At 37.1% G+C, this 13743-nt stretch overlaps 1 protein-coding gene across 1 annotated transcript in view; it reads right to left on the bottom strand.

The window, feature by feature from the left end:
- LOC107561366 (protein FAM149A-like) overlaps positions 1–12799 on the bottom strand; it is a 19820-nt gene extending 7021 nt beyond the window's left edge. Inside the window, exons 1-7 of the mRNA XM_016245804.1 lie at positions 12462–12799; positions 7384–7470; positions 7104–7236; positions 6230–6372; positions 4898–5026; positions 1257–1424; positions 321–529 (exon numbers count right to left, since the gene is read on the bottom strand). Coding sequence (XP_016101290.1) covers positions 321–529; positions 1257–1424; positions 4898–5026; positions 6230–6372; positions 7104–7236; positions 7384–7470; positions 12462–12652 — 1060 coding nt within the window. The 5' untranslated portion in view covers positions 12653–12799. The remainder of the gene's footprint in view (positions 1–320; positions 530–1256; positions 1425–4897; positions 5027–6229; positions 6373–7103; positions 7237–7383; positions 7471–12461) is intronic.
- Positions 12800–13743: the final 944 nt, after the last annotated feature.

Consider the following 13743-nt stretch of genomic DNA (forward strand, 5'->3'; position numbering starts at 1 on the left):
CTGAAAATTCAGCTTTGCCATCACAGGAATAAATTACATTTTATAATATATTAAAATAGAAAAACATTTTTTTTAAATTGTAACAGCGTTTCACAACATTAATTTTACTGCATGTTTGATCACATAAACGCAGCCTTGAGATTTTCAAAACCATAAAATCATACCAACTCTAATTTTTTTAACTGTATTGTACATACATGGTCTAAAAGCTACAAAACTCAACTTAAGGGGTCTTTAAGTATGCAAAAGCTGTGTTGTGGTTCTTCACCCACCCAGGATCTAATGATCAAACATGTACTGTTGGCTAATTCTGCTGGTTTAGTTATTCAGTAATTCAGACACACCCGGGAGCTGCTTCTCCCAGTACTTGTGTAAGAGCTCCTCCAGAAGGCCCACCACCTCCCTCCATGTGTCATCAAACAGCTCATCTGCAACTGCATCACGGATGCATGCATGAGGGGAAACTGGGGGGACTCCACCCCTGGGGGCCACGGATGAAGACTTCCTCTGATCCACCTCCTCCTCTTCCCTAAAGTCAAAAGAATTACACAAGTTACAACTAAATATTCCCTTCTGACTGAACGCCTTAAAATGGGTGCACACTATTAACAGTCCATTTATGGTGAATAAAACTGCAGCAGATAACAGAATGTAATGAGACAGTACAGCATTTGTAGAATTTAGATCACCAGGCAGTGACTGAATGTCTATTGAAGTGCAAAGAATTTTTTTTTTGCTTCAATGGAAATCAAATGTAAGGTAGACTGGAGCCAATTTTTTCCACAAAGATTACTGAAACCTCACAGTGACTACAATGTTTGAGTCAAAGATCCAATTATTTGGATTTGTTTATTCACAGATTTTTTCCCCCCAAACTAAAATTTCAATATTATCATATTTTAGGGCAAGATGTCACATTCCTAATTCATATATGTTATAAACAATATTTTTTTTTTATTATATTTGTAAGATAATAGTTTTATATATCTACTATATATATATTTCCTTGAGCAGTACCAGCTGAAATGTTCAATAGCTTTACGAATAGCTGAAATTAATAGCTTTTTAGAAGCCAAGAATTTTCAAAAATAAATCTATCCCAGTCTTCCTTACAATTACGGTTTGTTCATGAAGCAAAGGCAAAAATGTATGACAAATTTATGGTATGCTTGCTTATTAATCTAGTATATTAAGTATATGAATCTCAGGGGGAAAAAGTTCTAAGCATTTTGAGTAAAAGATCAATTGTGATGTACATTTCTTTTCCATCATAAGCCAGAAACTCCTCTATGCTGCCCTCTGCTTCATACACCTCCTCTTCCTCAGTGAGGTCGAGTGAATGCTCATAGAGACGGGAGCTGGAGCTCCGGACAGACTGCTCACACCAAAGGCCCGGGGCCAGACTGCGGCCTGCTACATACAGCCTGCAGGCAGAGGGAGAGAGAGAGAAATGAGGGAGGAAGCAAATTCTCACCACAGCCAGGCCAGACAGATAAATGCATTGCCTGTGGACACGTTCAGTGCAGTGTCTTCATAACATATTGCATATTTTTAATCAGGTGAGAGGCCTCCTCCTTGAGGGTTGGTTTTATGTGTTATATCAAATGTATAATGTATGATAGGCTTCAGTGCATATTTCAAAACAAGATAAGTGCAGTCAAGTAAAAAGAAAGAGTTAAGCCCAGGAAACAGTCAATAGCGGGAGCCCATTAATCAGGAGATAAAGGACCCCACACATTTTTTGTAAGATAAGAATGACCTTAAAAAGTTCAGGAGTAACTCTAGAGATAAATATAACACTGTGATAAATTATATATAATGACAAGAAATTGTTGAAGAACATTAGTTAAACTTGAACTTGCATCTCTTCCTAAAATCTACATACAGTGCCCTCCACTAATATTAGCTCCCTTGGTAAATATGAGCAAAGGTGGCTGTGAAAATAAATCTGCATTGTTTAACTTTTTGATCTTTCATTCAAAAAATTCAAAAAAATCACAAAATTCTAACCTTTCATTAAAGTAAAACAATTGAAAGTGGGGGGAAACTCACATTATGAAATACATGTTTTTCTCCAATGCATGTTGTTGGTGATGAAACTAAAAAAATAGCTTTTTGGAGGACAGATGGGTTTAGTGCAAAAAGGGATAAAAAGTACCCCATGCCCATGGTTAAATATACTGCTGGATCTTTAATGTTGTGGGCCTGTTTTTCTGCCAGAGGTCCTGGCCATCTTGTTCAGATACATAGTATCATGGATTTTATCAAATACCAACAGATAAAAAATCTAAACCTGACTGCTTCTGTTAGAAATCTTATAATGGGCCGTGGTTGGATATTCCATTAGGACAATGATCCAAAACAAACATCAAAATCAATGTGTCAAATGTGTCACTGAGCACAAAATGAAGCTTCTGTCATGGTCGTCCCAGTTTCCTGACCTGAAACATATAGAAAATGATTAGGATGAGCTGAAGAGAAGAAGCGCCAACATGGAGCTGGGGATCTGAAGAAATTCTGGATGAAGGAATGATCTCTGATCTCCTGTCAGGTGTTCTTCAAGCTCAGAGCTGTGATCTTGGCAAAAGGACGTTGCAATAATTGGATGCCAATAATTGTGACCAACGTGAATTAGAGAAAAACATTTATTTCATAATGAGATTTTCCCCCAACTTATAGGTTACAATTTTGTGAATTTTTTGAATGAAAGATCAAAAGAATAAACAATGCAGATTTATTTTCACAGCCACCTTTGCTCATATTTACCAAGGGTGCCAATATTAGTGGAGGGCACAGTATAAATATTATATTATATTATATTATATTATCCAAAAGTTTGATGATGGTAAGATTTTTAAACAAGTCTATTATGCTCATCAAGGCTGCATTTGTTTGATCAAAATACAGTAATATCATGAAATATTACATACCATAAACATTTTCTGCTTTAAAATATTTAAAAAAAATTAAATTCCTGTGATGGCAAAAAGAATGTTCAGCATCATTACTCCAATCTTCAGTGTCACATGATCCTTCAGAAATCATTCTAATATGCTTTTATGCTATTAATATCAATGTTGAAAACAGTTGTTCTGCTTAATATTTTTGTGGAAACTGAGATCCTGAACATTTTTCAGAGGTGGCTGTGAAAATAAATCTGCATTGTTTAACTTTTTGATCTTTCATTCAAAAAATTCAAAAAAAAATCACAAAATTCTAACCTTTCATTAAAGTAAAACAATTGAAAGTGGGGGGAAACTCACATTATGAAATACATGTTTTTCTCCAATGCATGTTGTTGGTGATGAAACTAAAAAAATAGCTTTTTGGAGGACAGATGGGTTTAGTGCAAAAAGGGATAAAAAGTACCCCATGCCCATGGTTAAATATACTGCTGGATCTTTAATGTTGTGGGCCTGTTTTTCTGCCAGAGGTCCTGGCCATCTTGTTCAGATACATAGTATCATGGATTTTATCAAATACCAACAGATAAAAAATCTAAACCTGACTGCTTCTGTTAGAAATCTTATAATGGGCCGTGGTTGGATATTCCATTAGGACAATGATCCAAAACAAACATCAAAATCAATGTGTCAAATGTGTCACTGAGCACAAAATGAAGCTTCTGTCATGGTCGTCCCAGTTTCCTGACCTGAAACATATAGAAAATGATTAGGATGAGCTGAAGAGAAGAAGCGCCAACATGGAGCTGGGGATCTGAAGAAATTCTGGATGAAGGAATGATCTCTGATCTCCTGTCAGGTGTTCTTCAAGCTCAGAGCTGTGATCTTGGCAAAAGGACGTTGCAATAATTGGATGCCAATAATTGTGACCAACGTGAATTAGAGAAAAACATTTATTTCATAATGAGATTTTCCCCCAACTTATAGGTTACAATTTTGTGAATTTTTTGAATGAAAGATCAAAAGAATAAACAATGCAGATTTATTTTCACAGCCACCTTTGCTCATATTTACCAAGGGTGCCAATATTAGTGGAGGGCACAGTATAAATATTATATTATATTATATTATATTATCCAAAAGTTTGATGATGGTAAGATTTTTAAACAAGTCTATTATGCTCATCAAGGCTGCATTTGTTTGATCAAAATACAGTAATATCATGAAATATTACATACCATAAACATTTTCTGCTTTAAAATATTTAAAAAAAATTAAATTCCTGTGATGGCAAAAAGAATGTTCAGCATCATTACTCCAATCTTCAGTGTCACATGATCCTTCAGAAATCATTCTAATATGCTTTTATGCTATTAATATCAATGTTGAAAACAGTTGTTCTGCTTAATATTTTTGTGGAAACTGAGATCCTGAACATTTTTCAGGATTCTTGGATGAATAGAAAGTTCAAAAGCATTTATTTGAAATATAAATATTTTGTAACATTATAAATGTCTCTACTGTCACTTTTAGTCAATTTAATGTGTCCTTAAATTTATTTTATGACACCTGACTTGAAGCATTTCATACAAAGACGGTATGAAACACACTGCAAGCAATCAAATATGTTTGCTTGAAAATAAATGTCTGCTGATTCTATTCTTCCCTGACAAGTTTTACAGGCTTTTTCCAACCATCTACACTGGCCCTAAGCCAGACAGACCTCCATCACTGCTCAGTGCCCTAAAAGGAGACTCAAGTAAACACATTAACTCTCAGTGAACAACTATTAAATGGAACCACATATAAATCACAGAACTTATACTGTATACTCTGTATACAGTTCAAACAATGAAATGATCCCTGTTGTGAGTTTTTAAATTCTTAAACCGAAGCAACTAATCAATTAAACGGCATATATTTGAGTAAACAGTAAATCTAACCCATGTATTTTTGTTAATTCAACTGTTATTTCATGTTGTTGAGGGGCTTACTCGCTATGGTCTTCTCTTTTGTCCAGACAGGTGGATGTGGAGAAGGAGGAGGTTCTGGCACTGGACTCTCGTCTGCAGATGTACTGAACACCCTCCTGTTTGGGAGGCTCCAATTGATTCCCTAAAATTCTGTGGTCAATGATGAAACACAACAAGACAGTATCAGCTAGCAGGGTTGTGCAAGCTTTAAAAATTAATTGAACATTCTTTTTTAATACTAAATAAATTACTGAATTTGCTGAAATTTATTTGGATTTAAAGTGGATGAAATAAAGCAATATCAAACTTGGGAAGAAACCATAAAGGGGTCATATGATGCGATTTCAAGTTTTCCTTTCTCTTTGGAGTGGTACAAGGTTTTCGTGAATAGACAAGATCCCTAAAGTTGCAAAGACTAAAGTCTCAAACCCAAAGAGATATTCTTTATAAAAGTTAAGACTGGTCCACGCCTCGTTTAAACACGCCCCCACATGTCTACGTCACGATGATCGGAAGATTTGCATAACACCACCCAAATGTTCACGTAAAGAAAGAAGGCGTAACTTTATTGTTGCTGCCACCACCGCCGCCATGTTGTGAAGACGCTGTGTGTTTCGTTGTGAAAGTGAAACTACTCTTCCAAAAGAGGACACGACTAGAAATCAGTGGTTAAGTTGTATTTACAACACTGTTCCAGAACACTTCAACCCAGATATTCAGATGTGTCCAGCGCATTTTATGGAGGAGGTTTTGTCTCGTCGCGCATCACAGTATGGTGAGGGGCGTAACATTTCCGTCACACGCTTGAGGTATTTGGCCAATCACAACGCACTGGATAGCTGGCCAATCAGAGCACACCTCGCTTTTCAGACCGATGAGCTTTGTAAAAATCGACACGTTTCAGAAAGGCGGGGCATAGAGGAGAAACAATAATGTACAGTATGTGGAAAATAATGTGTTTTTTTAACCTTAACCCGCATAAACACATTGCACTACACCAAATACACAAAATAATGTTCTTTTTAGCAGCATCATATGACCCCTTTAATTTGTAAACATTATAAAACTAGCAGTGATGGCTTGGCAGTTTCTGTGAAGTAAAAAAGAGGCAGCATTGTGTGATAGTGCTTTTATACAACAACTCAAATTACGTTAATATTGAGTAAGTCACTTGTCAACATCTACTCAGTGTAGAAAACTGCTCAATATTTTTGTGAAAACAGTGATATTTTTCCCCCAGGATTATATGATGAATATAACTTTTTTATTGAATTTATTGAATTTTGAAATTCAAAATTTACCTAACCCTTTCAGCCACAGAACAGTCAAATTTCTCTCACAAAGGAGCTGTACCTGAGATGGGGGGTATGTCCGTTCCACTCCTCACACTCCTCCTGCAGGGACTCCGAGCGGCTGCTGACTCTCCCCTCATACAGCAGCTCATCCACAGAGTTAAAGAGCTGACGCACACGCTGTGTATTCGCCCGCTCAAACTCCTGCACACAAGCCAAACCAAACAATAAACCACTCAGTGCACAAAGCAAAGAATCCCACAGCTGAGGAGGAGATGCATCTAGTGAAGCATTCGAAATAGTTAGACACATGCACTAAAAACAGGAACCTGGGAGTCTTTAAAATGATTCACAGAAAAATGCCCTGATGTCTCTTATTGATCTAGCGTTAGTTACCAGGTGCATATTAATTGTAATAAATTGCAGTGTTGTATGCTATTTAGAAATTCACTGAGAATTCATGTTACTTTCCTATTTAATTGCTGAACTTCAAGTGAAGTAGCACACAGGATACAGAATTCTAATATGAATTTAAGTAAAATATTATATATATATATATATATATATATATATATATATATATATATATATATATATATATAATTAGATTTTTTTTTGTTTGAATTACCCATACAACATATTAACCATAAACATATTTCCAAAAACAATAATGATATGTATGTTAATTCTGGCTGGTCACTCGCAGGCCATTTCAGTATGTTTGATATAAATAATATACATAATGTGTAAATAGTACAGTTATTCAATTCCCTTTCCTGTCTTTCCAATGCAGCTTCCTTTGGTGTATGGCCAATTCTTAGTTCTTATGAACTTGAATTAGAAAAGTCATGAAATGAATGGAAGGTGATCCTAAAATTCAGACCAATTTTAATGAAAAGGCTACAAAACATCTGGAAGAAGAAAAGAGACATTACATCATATCTCCAGGAGCAGATGGAGCTGTGCTCTGTGGAGAGACCGGGGCCAGTGCCTGGGCTGCCGGAGCGGGAAGGGAGGTGACTCACGGAGGTAGTGCCACCGGCAGAGGTCTGACCACATGACGAGATGCTACCAATGAAGAAATGAGGCATTCACGTTGCTCTGAAGACTGTTTACTACTTTCAAAGGTCACTAATACTAACTCAAGTATGTTATACAGCTGAAACCTTACAATAAGGTCTGAGTATTCTAAAATGAAAATAATGATTGTGTTACCTGAGACCACTGTTTGGGACTCTGCTGACACTCCTGGTGAACGGGTCAGGCACTGAGCTTTTGTCAAGTACGTTGAGCAGCTTTTTCCTAATGCATGATACAAGGGAATCAAAATGGAAAAAAGATCCATTTATGTCATGCTCAGAACACAACACATGCTGCAGTGATACATTCAGAGACATTGATGAAACGAAAAGCACAATAAGCATCCAGTGGTTAACCTGCTAAATTCCATCTAAAGCTATATTTTATAATCCTTTAATAATTATTATGCAGGCAGCTTTTATAATCTTGTATTATTTTAGAGACTACATGTAATATGTGTATAAAAATGTATTTGTCCCACAGCAGGACCATTTAAAATGTACTAATCAAGGCAAAGAGCTACTGTAATAATTTTGTTATGAAAAACATATCCACGTCCAGGTATCAGGTGGTCACATGATGCTGTCGCCTTCAAGCTTTCACTCGGTCTCAAACTCCCTCTAATTTATCTGACAATTATGTCATGAATAATTTAGACAGTACAAGATCAAAGTACATTATACAGGCATGTTGGGGAGTCACATTTATCCCTATGACAACAAGAAGCTTTATTTGTCAAATTTACACAGTAAAATAGGCAACTGAGAGAATATAAATTTATTCAAAATTGTTTTGATTGTTCTAGAATTTGAAGATTTATCGGGTCTTTTACGATTCATCAGCTTTAGTATCAGTATTTATCAAGGCCTCTGTGAATAAAATGGGTGCTGGTTATAACTGTAAACTACAAAAATACAAAAATATTTCAAAACATTTCATTCTTTAAAACCAAATAACATGTCAAATCAGATACAATTACAATGGGCTTACTGAAGTTATAACTTGCATAATTAGTACAAGTGACCTTGCTGATGTAACCAAAGACATTCTTAAACTTCCAATAATGCATAATGTTAAAGTTTTGATGAGATGTGATTGTTCCTTCTAAAATGCCATAACTTAACAAATAACTTACCCAATTACAATGAGTCCAGTATGTCTGTCACGGCATGCTGCCCTGCAGCTGTCTGGGTAGTGCAAGAGCACAGGAGGCAGGGTGGCCCACCCAAAGCCCAATGCACAGTGCATGGGTGAAATATTCCTCTATGGTATGTATGGTACCAAGCCCAACAATTACAAAAACAGACAGCAACATTCACACTTACACTTACAGATCAGCCATAAAAAATGTGTAACTTCTTGTTTCCTCTGCAGGTCAACATGAATGTCCTCCTCTTCCCCCCCGTCCTGAACAGAGGTGCCTCGGATCTGTTCCTTCAGCTCCATCAAGGGAGTGTTTGGACACGCTACAGTGGCACAGCACAGGTGCCTGATAGTCCCCACCCTCCCCTGGATGACTCACAGGTGTGCACCTTAGCATCCATCCCATTTTTTTCCATCTTGGAATATAAACATTTTTGAAAATGTACTAACCCTCAGGCCATCCAAAATGAAGATGAGTTTGTTTCTTCATCAAAACAAATTTTGAGAAATGTAGCATTATATAATTTGCTCACCAATAGATCCTCTGCAGTGAATGGGTGCCATCAGAATGAGAGTCCAAACAGCTGATAAAAACAACACAATAATCCACAAGTAATCCACATGACTCCAGTCCATCAATTAAAGTCTTGTGAAGTGAAAAGCTGCACGTTTATAACTCCATCAAGACATCCATCAAACCATTGATTCTGCATAGCTAAAATATGAATCCTCTATCCATAATATTGCTTTCTCCAGTGACAAAGTCATCTCGTCTGAATCAGGTGAGAAATGTGCACAGATCAAGCACCGTTTTACAAGTGAAAAGAGTTCTAAACAAATACGTTGGTGGATTTTGATGTAAGAGGACAATGGGGAACGTACTTTTTCACTGGAGGAAGGGTAATTATTGATTGTGGACAGAAGCAAGGGTTTAAAGTTAAAATGCCTTAATGATGGATTTGTTTCTTACAAATACAAAGATTTTCACTTCACAAGACTTTAATTGATGGACTGGAGTCATGTGGATTACTTGTGGATTATTGTGTTGTGGACAGAAGCAAGGGTTTAAAGTTAAAATGCCTTAATGATGGATTTGTTTCTTACAAATACAAAGATTTTCACTTCACAAGACTTTAATTGATGGACTGGAGTCGTGCGGATTACAGTAATGTTTCAATATCAGCTGTTTATCAACTCTCATTCTGACGGCACCCATTCACTGCAGAGGATCCGTTGGTGAGCAAGTGATATAATGCTAAATTTCTCAAAATCAGTTTTCAATGAAGAAACAAACTCATCTACAACTTGGATTGAGGATTTCCAGCAAATTTTCATTTTGGGGTGAACTATTCTCTTAAAGGATCAGATCAGATAACAAAACTGTGTAATTTGAGGTCAAGAAAGTTGCATACCTATATTGCAATAATGTAGTATTTATACAAAAATTGGCAAAATAGTTTTAGATGGTGCATAGCATGTCACTGTAGGAGATGTTCAGTCCCAAAAAGCATTTTGTGTCAAGTACTATTTCTCTAATAGCTATTTCTCTTAAACATTAATAGATAAAGAAGACAACAGGACCTCTCTGTGCACACAGGAGCACAAACTGACACCACAGCTACAGAAGACAAGTAACACAGAGAAAGGGGAAAACTAATTAGCAGCAGGTGAGGGCTTCAATGGTTGGCAGGGGTCAACAAGGAAGCCCAGCATCAGTAGCGGCTCAGGTTTCCCTCACAGAGCAAACAGCACATAATTTCAGCAGGTTGCCCGCCAGGGCCTAATAAAACATGCATGACCAGCATGGCAGCAGAAAGCCTCAGCTGACTGACATGGATTCTTTCTCTTGTCTGCCTTTTAGCAGCAAGCACAACGGGACAGTGATTTCACTCAGTACAAGCCTGTAAAATTTCACACCATTCCAGGGTTCAAATAACATCAAACCTCACTTGTTAAAACAATAATCTTGCTGAACATAATATCAAGTAATATATAAATATTTAAGCTTAGTGTAGCTAGCTTTGTATGTTTGTATGTGAATTGGGTTCTTGATGTTGTATTATCTATCTATCTATCTATCTATCTATCTATCTATCTATCTATCTATCTATCTATCTATCTAATTTGGAAATGAATGCTTTGTATGATATAAAAGATAATGTTATCTGTAAATTTGATGGTATCTGTGTGGGGAAAAAATCTTCATCAACAATTTGAACTAATGTACTTGTTTTGATTTTTGATGATTTTTATTTTTCATTTTCAGTAATTCAGTAAAACGCGAACACTAGCTGTCACTTGTTGCGTATAGGCTACCTTCTAGGATATATAAGGATATCGGTATCGCAAATTAAACAATCAAACAATGAAATAAAGTGTTTGCTGAGGAGAAATGCATATGTGCCGTGTAGCTAAAAGACATTTCAATTGCTTAGTGATCTTTCACCATACATTAGATAAAAACAGCAAATTTATTCTTAAACTCTTCTTAGCACAACAATACTCTGCTTCACTTACTTAAAGGGATAGTTCACCCAAAAATGAAAATGTGATGTTTATCTGCTTACCCCCAGGGCATCCAAGATGTAGGTGACTTTGTTTCTTCTGTAGAACACAAATGAAGATTTTTAAGTCCAGCCGTTGCAGTCTATCAGTCGTATAATGCCTGGCAATGGTAACAAAATCTAGACAGTATTTACATCATTTTTTACCTCTAATACACCACCATGTCCAACTTGTCACAGTCTTCAGCCGGTGTGCCCAGGAGGGCCACCAGATGACTGTGTTCTGGGAGCACATGGCTTGTGTTGTGTTTGTCTGTTGCCATGTGCTCTCTCCTGTCTATTGTCTGGCCCCTCCCATCTTGTTACCTCGTTATTGTTTTAGTTGCTCCACCTGTGTCTCCCTCGTTAGCCTCCTCGTTTGGTTCCTATTTATTCTCCTTGTGTCTGCCGTCCTGTGCTGATCCGTCATTTCTCATTGTGTGTGTTTCGTGTCTGCATGTGTGCAGCTTTAGCTCTGCCTGTCTGTTTTTCCCCCTCGGGGTGGTTTGAGTTTGTTTTTGTTTAATTTTTTACTAAAATAAAATACCATTTCTCCAGCAATTGAGTCCTCGCTTCATCTCCCCGCACGTACCGTGACACAACTGTCTTTGGGCGCGTGCACGGCATCCGGTGCGTGAGGTGTGTACGCGCTCTGGCGTACTACTACAAGAAACTACGCGCGCTCAAAGCAGTTGGACATAGTGGTGTATTAGAGGTAAAAAAAATGATATAAATACTGTTCGGTTTCTGGCACAAACCAATCGTTTCATGTCTTAGGACATCAATGTGTCGTCACGAGCCGCAGGGTTTAATTTGGATTTGTCTGTGCATGTTTTTTTTTACACTCATAGACTTTGTTACCATTGCCATGCATTATATGACTGATAGACTGCAACGGTTTGTGTTAAAAATCATCATTTGTGTTCTACTGAAGAAACAAAGTCACCTACATCTTGGATGTCCTGGGGGTAAGCAGATAAACATCACATTTTCATTTTTGGGTGAACTATTTCTAAGGCCTTGTACATGTCTATTCAGAAGACAGTGCCTGGAAGTCCGCAGTCTTCTTTTTAAACCTGCATCAAAGGAAAGCTACACTTTTGCTTCAACAATTTACAAAGATCAGCTCTAGTAAGGGACTTCAGTCGTAACTAAATGCTGGTGTAGATTGAGCAATTAGATATGCTCGTGCCAAAGGAAAGACTATACCCTGATTCTATGACATTAGTCTTGTATTAATTAGTTATCAAGTACTGAGCACAATTCAATTAAATATTGAAGATCGAGATCGTGCCACAAAAGAACACAGTTTTGACTGCATTGTAGGTTTTATTTATTGTACACCGCACTAAATAACAGTGTTGCCCCTTATTCCTGAAGTGCATGTGTAGTAGACAACCTTTAGACATGAAAATCCCAAGACATTTCAATTTAAATAACAAGGACATTCTAAACATCCAAAGAATCAACAGGTTATTGTTCTAAAACTCCAGTGTCTGGCATGAAGGTGAAAGAGAAGGCGCTTACTTCAAGCTGTCATCTCTCTCTCGGACCGGACTCATATTGTCCTGAGCTCTTCTTGTCCTCTTCTTCCATTGAAGTGTTCGCTCCGAGTCTAGCGGAGACTTGCTGAAACCACAGCGATCATGTCTGTCAGGAAAGCCATGCTGGAACTTAGGTCCGCCGCTCGGCTCGATGCGCTCTACGGTCACCTGCATTAATGAACGTGACTGACAGCTTCACCGCGCTGACAACACGAGCTGAGCTCCGCGTACGGACAGAGCAGGTGACCAGCTGTCACTCACGGGCGGGACACGGTCACTGTCTGCCGTTAACATGTCTTAATAGTGCATAGTGCACAGTGCACATTCTGAGGAAGCTCATTAAGAGTTGCACCCCTCAACGGAAGTCAACACACTAGACTGAGGAGTTCTCCGTAGTAGTGAGTATCTATTGTTTTCACACACACACACACACACACACACACACACACAGGAGTGTTTAACCACAGAAAATTAAAAGTTAGTAGGAACACACGCGCAAAAAAAGAAGACGCTCACTAACAAAAGTCGAGAGGGTAACCATGGAAACAGTTTTCGCTCTACCCTTACCTAAAAGTAGTATCCTTCAAGTTTATTTTAGTAAGTATACTTAAGTAAAGTTCAAGTATACTTTATGTAGTAAGTATACAAATATCAGTGTACTAGTAGTATACTTGTAAGTGTACTATTTCAATACTCCTTGGGACTAAATTGGCCCACTTTCTAGTATATAAAAGTATACTTTTAAGTATAACAGTAGTAAACTTTGAGTACACAACTAGTTTACATCAAAATGTTTAGTTTGTACTGCAACTATAGTAAAAGTGAACTTATAGGTATACTGATAGTTTACTAATTAAATACTTGTAGTAGCATTTTTAGTACACTTTGAAGTATAGTCTCAGTGAACTACTAGTTTAGTAGTTTTATACTGCAAGTATACTCGTACGTTTTCTTTAAGTGAACTTTACATCATACTTTAAGTATACTACTATGTCCCTATTTAGGTATTAATTTGTATATATTTTGTTACATGGATATCTGAACATACAAAACATCAAAAGAAAGAACGGTATCTGCTTGTAAACAAAAACATTTTATTCTAGCTTCATGCATTCTTTTTTAAACACCTGAATGTGGGTAAGTTTCATAAAAAATAAAGAAATAACATTTTGAACAAAAAGCTAAAAAAAAAAAAGACTATGAATTGGATTCAGAATGATAATCAAAACGTAGATAAAGTCGAGCAACACCCCAAAGCTTGACAG

The sequence above is a fragment of the Sinocyclocheilus grahami genome, unplaced genomic scaffold, assembly GCF_001515645.1.
Source record: "Sinocyclocheilus grahami isolate Dianchi unplaced genomic scaffold, SAMN03320097.WGS_v1.1 scaffold23.1, whole genome shotgun sequence".
NCBI lineage: Eukaryota > Metazoa > Chordata > Actinopteri > Cypriniformes > Cyprinidae > Sinocyclocheilus > Sinocyclocheilus grahami.